The sequence below is a fragment of the Hibiscus syriacus genome, unplaced genomic scaffold (assembly GCF_006381635.1).
Source record: "Hibiscus syriacus cultivar Baekdansim isolate YM2019G1 unplaced genomic scaffold, ASM638163v2 tig00110059_pilon, whole genome shotgun sequence".
In the NCBI taxonomy this organism is placed as follows: Eukaryota; Viridiplantae; Streptophyta; class Magnoliopsida; order Malvales; family Malvaceae; genus Hibiscus; species Hibiscus syriacus.
In genome coordinates, this window is record NW_024062582.1 from 437,512 (window position 1) to 443,795 (window position 6,284).

A 6,284-nucleotide genomic window follows, 5' to 3' on the forward strand; every position below is an offset into this window, starting at 1 on the left:
TTACAATATTAACGTGACAATTTGTGATGCTGGTGTGATGATCCATGACGACTGATGATGTGATAGATTGGTTAAATTGATTTTTTTGGTCGAGTTCGAGGACCAAATTGATTTTTTTTTAAAGTTCAAGAATTTTTTAGAAAAATATTTTAAATTTAAATTTAAAATATATAAATATATAAAATATTAAAAAAATTAAAATTAAATTACTAAAAAGATTAAAAATATATAAAACATGATCATGTCCACCTATACCTTTAGTAGATAGAGCTACTATAAAGTAATTTCATGCTATGCTTATTCTCGAAAGAAATCAAAATATCATCAATTTAGTTTTCTCATGAGTCAACAACTTCCATCTAAGCATAAAATATATGGGGACAATGAAATGTATCAATTGTAACAACCCAATGATGAAATATCAAGCATTGGAAGAATACATGACATGTACGTGTTCACAAAGATCTAAATAGACATATAATATATTATTGCTAAAAAAATTCAGTCCATTGAAGTAAAAAAATTAAAATGATTATTGATTATTATATTTGAATTTTGGGTATTTAGAAATCTCAATTATCAGGTCCATTATTACTAAAAAACTTTTTTTAAAAACATTATTAAATATTTTTTTAAAAAAAAGTTAAAGATATAATTAAAAATATTAAAAAAATTAATATATTTTTTTCAAGTTATTAGCGAGTTTTTGAGCAAGAAATCGAGTTACTTGTGTCGACTCGTTAATAACTCGAGTCAAATTCAAGCTCAAGTCGAATTCACTCGAATCTAGTGTTGATAGAGCTTTAACCGACTCAAACTCAAATAGCTTACGATTTGTCTCATCTCATTTACAACCCCACGTCTAAAATATTTCAATCGAACTCGTATGATCACAAACCACATTCTAACATGTCAATATAACCATTATGGCAATCATATCATGTCAATGAAACCAATAAGGAAATTTATGCATCATGCATAACTTCTCATAAACGTGTTGACATATGAGAATCAATACATAGATCATGTTAGAACATAACTCAAGGGTATCATGAACCATCCAAAGCACAATTTCATCATTTTAAGCAGATGATACGTGGGAAAGCAATAATGTCATCTCTCTAAAAGGTAAAAGAGACGCAAGTGATTGCCACAATGTCATATCTCAGGGGACAATCTAACCCACGATGTGAAATCATGCAAGATTGAACATTCCAAGATCACATAAGAATATGCTGAAACAGCATTATTAAAGTAGGTGCCCAGTTATTTACCTATTCGTTCGTTTGATTTACATATTCGAGTGGCCCACGCGAACTTGAACTCGGTGCCATGAAGTGTTCAGAATACCTCTTAGGTTCCAAATATCTCTCACGTTTTCAGGTTGGACATTTGCAGCCGAATCCACTTGTGAATCGATAAAAATAAACGACTTGCAACCATAAAACTGCTAGCAATGCAATGGACAGCCAATGACCACTTTTGATTATATAAATTTTACAAGAACCATAAGTAGGAAATATAACAGATGAACAAATATTAATCAGCGCACTTTGCATTCGAACATGGTACGAAAATTAATCGTACCGCTTTGACAACGATCTCGGTGCTGTAGAGGATATCAACTGTGATCTCAAAAAGCACCCATGCCCATTTGTCACTGCTTTCGTGATCCGATATGGAAGGGATACCGGTTTTCTGAAATCTTGAGGCTTCTAACCAGATGTTGCCACCATCGATAGACACATCTACTCTCTCGATTCCTAGGCCCCCTCCAGATGCTGCATATCCACCAATTGTTATCTGCATAGCATTCGATAGCATAAAATCCAACCAACTTCGAGTAGCATTCAATTTGGAGTGGAACCATGGAGAACAATGTTTAATGTAACAGGAAAGGGGTCATTGATTGAGAATCTAGTTTTACATCCCTGCCAATTGGTCTGAATTTACAACAACAGAAACCTTTTCCCCACAGATATATGTGGATTGAAGTAGTCAGTCTTTCACAAACTGAGAAAACCTCGATATAATAAGTATGATTACCCTATATACCATCAATGGAGCTTTTTAAATCGATATGTAGGTTCATACTCCAACCTTTTAAATCCACTTGTGGAGTTCAAAGAGACTTAGTGCTGGCGTATTGGACAATTATCTCGAGTATAAACACGAAATACCCTTTATAAAGCTGGGAATAATTCTAAAATCATACAAGTCAAATGAAATATGACTGAATAAAGGCAAGTAAATCTCATAATGACAGGACTGTAATCATGTTTACATACACTCACACTTATACAAACCGATAATTGCAAAGAGAACTAACCTTTCCGGGTTTAATGAACTGCACGTCTTCCAAAGAACAAATAACAGACTGCCAACAGCAAAGAAACTAATATTAGTCAGGACATTATATAAGCCCCTAAACTATACTGCTTTCTTATAAAAGCACCAATCTTTTTTTTTACACCTAGATAGGCCCTTATTTTAAATAAACTTTCTTCAAGCTATTAAAAACATTCAATTTACATATAAGACTAGACTAATTCAATCAAAATCTAGTAACACCTGAACTGGGAAATCCATTTGTGGCCGCCTGGTGGACCAATAGATATTATCCCAGTCGACAAATGGTGGAAACATCTTGTAATCCTTTTGCATGAAGAAGCCGTATGAGGTAGTAAATGGAACTCAATCAGATAACATGGAAAATGATAAATCAATTTAACATAAAGATAAAACCTCTCTTCAACCTGGAATTCTTCTGCTATTATGTTGATAGAATCGAGCCACTTGACAGAACGTGCACCTATAATGCCAGGCACAATTATTCTCAACGGATAACCATGATCCCTATTGAGAGGCTTTAACATGAAAATGAAGAAACCTTCATGTCAGCGAAATCCATTGGGACATTATAAGAAAAAGAATGTTCAACCAAACTATATAAGTATCGATTTCATGAACTAAAGGCATCGAAATGTACATGATCATGATTTTAGAATTACAATTAAATTCCACGTGTTTTCCACCAGACTGAGTGCTACTTGTCAAGTTTGGTATCCCGGCAAGCTCAAGTACATCAGCCAATTTGGCACCACCCCAGACAGCTGAAAGGTCGGAAATACTGTATAAAGTCAAAGATAACAGCACGTCTATAATGACAATTAGAGATGTGATTATGTATACAGAATTTACAGAACTACGCAGACTCTACTTCATAATTTTGTACACCTATGTGAAGCATGTCTCTACCTAGTGAAATATAAGTTAAAAACTAATGGCAAGTTGGAGATCGAAAAACAAACCATTCCCTATAGCAGAAACATCCCATCCAACTCCTCTCACTTTCCGGGTTTTGCTCATGGCAGTCCTCCTATTACCTGCACACTGAATAAAACATCAAAGCCAGATCAGTGAACACATGCAATGATCGCAGTGCTGCATAAATAACTCCAAATATGTTGAACAAAACTTACCTGTAAAATGGCTGTCACGTTGTATTTTGGCAGCATCCTATTATTCATTTAAAAGAAATCTCAATACACTGTTCGATCACAGACTAAGTTAATAAGTTGAAGAATAAAATCAGGGAAGAAACTAGAGAATAAACTTGATTCATGGAAGATTAATTATCAGAAATATCTCCTATCAAAAAAAATTTATCAGAAATATCTAAAATGTATAGTTCGTTTCTTGGATTGCAATTGGTAATGCTATCACTCACCTGACATCTCTCATACACAGCTTTTTCGGCGTTTGAATTAGACCAGTTATATCAACACAGAATCTGTGTTTCCGAAACATGTACAAAACTCAGTAAGGATCCCCATCAAGATAAATAACATAAAATGTTCTGATATAAGTTAAGTTATCGTGGAATAGGAGGACAGAATCTATAACCTCTCTCTGTCATCAACTACTGGGATTGGTCCATGATTTCTCTTGTAGAACAAATCCACCGGAGTCACATAAAAGGAAATCAAAGCTGAGCGAGGCTGCTCAGCATTAAAAGGCTCCTGGATCAATAACGTCAATACCAAGAGGATTACACATTGAGACTGTAATCAATCAATACAAATTCCAGAACTATTGTTTTTTTTTTTTTTTTTTGCAAATGGAAACTTAAAAAGGAGTAAAGGAAAATAATTTTGGCTTAAAGAAGGCACATATGGACCATGCCCAATTCCAAGAGGAAATCAAATCTGAGCGAGGCGGCTCGGCATTGAAAGGCCTCCTGGTTCAATGACGTCAATACCAAGAGGATTACACATTGAGACTGTAATCAATCAATACAAATTCAAGAACTAATTTTGGCTTAAAGAAGGCACATATGGACCATGCTCAATTCAATTCAATTCAATATGCAAAGAAACATCTTTATTAGCAATTCAGATACCCTTTTTTACAATTAATTAAATGAAAACTGGAATGATATATACAATGAATCAACTTTCTTTCGCAGAGGCAAATAAAAGTACGCATCAAACTTCCTTTCTCTAAACTAAATCGGCATGAAAACAAATGAAGTTCAGTAATCAGATGTAAAGCGAGTGATTAAACAGCAAAATGAGTTGCCTTGGAGTTGATTTGAAGACAAGGACGGCATGGCGTTTCTTGAGAATAATCGGAAGCTCCCTTTATTCCTGGCATATTTTCACAGCCTTCCCTTCTTCTGCAATTCTCCAATAACACAAAACTGAAGCTATCAAGTTGAGCCGCCTATATGAAGAAACAGTGTGTTGGTTTTTAGTTTTGTTTCCAAAATGAAAATGCTTAGGGTGATGAAGAGGCTGCGATTCCAAAGGGAAGAGGCCAATCATCCACCGTCTATATGCAAGTAAGACCCACTTCAACAACGAAGATAAGCTTCGGCTTTAATTAACTCTTAATATAAAAATAAGAGGTCTAACTATGCAATTGAAAAACGTTGTAATGCTTAATTTTTTTTTATTAAAAAGAGGTTTCTAATATTTTCTCAATTATATTTTAAGTGTTTATTGTTATATTTTTTTAATTTTAATAATAAAAATTTTATTTGAAAAAAAAGAAAAGAATTAAAAAAGTTAATTTATTCATTAAAAAAACTCAAATTTTTACTAAAATTATAAAAAAACCAAAAAAATATAAATTTTTTTTATTTTAAAGACATTATCAACTATCATCAGCCATCTTCGACCATCGTCGTCGAACAGTTTGGTTTTGATTGGAATTGCACAGAGGTTTGAATGATGGTGGTGGTGTGGCTTATGGATATTGAAATCGATCGGAATCGAAGAAGAATGACAACGGTCCGACGAACCTTTGAACGTTTATCTATGACAAAAGGTGGCAGATTACGGTAAAAGACTAACAGGGATTTGATCGGGGTTGACACCGGTGCTGGTGATGATAGCGATGACGATCATGGTTGGCTGGCCGCTAGCTATGGAATGGGGAAAGGGGAAGGGGACGAGCTGTTGTTTGGTTAACAGTCGGACATCTAAAAATATTAGGTTAAAAACATTAGGAATCTAATTTTAACGAAAATTCTTTAAACATTAAAATATTTTTCGAGAAATAATTTTTTATTAATAAACAAGCCACATACGAAGATAAATAGCATTTTATGGGTTTTATTTTTTTCCTGTGGTGTTTAATTTATGACGTCTTCTTCAAGGAATCCGTAGAGACTATGGGACCCAAGTTTGTGGGTTATGAATGCAATTCAATCTTGCAGTTAGGTTGTTAGGCATAGATTATTTCTTGGTTAGCATAGTTGTTAGAGTGATTACGTTTCTGTCAGACTGCTCACAACTGTTGACTATCTACTCTTTCATTTGTATATATTACCTTGGTTGAGATATTACAAAGATTTATTAATAAAATCTGGAGAATGTTTCTTCTCTTTTTTTTTACTGTTGTTAAATTATAACATGATATCATTCTCCTTTGATTCTAATGGACTTGTTTTGTGAATGCTTCTCCTAAAAGTTTTTGTTGTGTGATTAATTTAGCATGTGCTCATGAATATTGATCCTTCAACTGATGATATTGGTCATACTTTTCTGGTGGTGATTGGTGCAAATGATGCGTCAAAAGCTCTTCCTCTACCACGTTATTTGTTCATCATCTACCTAAACTTGACATTGTAAAACTTTTTTCAAAATTCTCTTTTTCTTTGAAAGAATAGGGTGTTTTTAGGACTAATAATAAAAAAGTTATTTGTTTGTTCATCATGGTTGTAGGTTAAGACTCATAAATTGACTTTTTCTTGCCCAAACTAAAGTACACTAGTTCTT

General features: G+C 33.7%; 1 protein-coding gene across 1 annotated transcript; it reads right to left on the reverse strand.

Moving 5' to 3' along the window:
- Positions 1 to 1,238: 1,238 nt before the first annotated feature.
- Positions 1,239 to 5,411, reverse strand: LOC120214355 (sulfite oxidase-like). Its single transcript, XM_039212271.1, has 12 exons — positions 5,344 to 5,411; positions 4,582 to 4,678; positions 3,907 to 4,064; positions 3,731 to 3,793; positions 3,483 to 3,519; positions 3,312 to 3,393; positions 2,971 to 3,113; positions 2,764 to 2,867; positions 2,572 to 2,680; positions 2,330 to 2,377; positions 1,588 to 1,803; positions 1,239 to 1,408 (listed from the first exon to the last, which is right to left on the reverse strand). Exons 1-12 carry the CDS (start codon positions 5,409 to 5,411, stop codon positions 1,292 to 1,294), a joined length of 1,242 nt encoding a protein of 413 aa, XP_039068202.1. The 3' UTR covers positions 1,239 to 1,291.
- Positions 5,412 to 6,284: the final 873 nt, after the last annotated feature.

Bases quoted from the DNA above. Each gene is read 5' to 3' on its own strand.
- LOC120214355 (XM_039212271.1), bottom strand. From the start codon at position 5,411: ATGATCGTCATCGCTATCATCACCAGCACCGGTGTCAACCCCGATCAA. The intron at 3,394-3,482 runs GTAAGTTTTGTT...TGTTTTATTCAG, and splicing joins ACGTGACAGCCATTTTACAG to TGTGCAGGTAATAGGAGGAC. The intron at 1,409-1,587 runs GTACGATTAATT...ATCGATTCACAA, and splicing joins CCGAGATCGTTGTCAAAGCG to GTGGATTCGGCTGCAAATGT.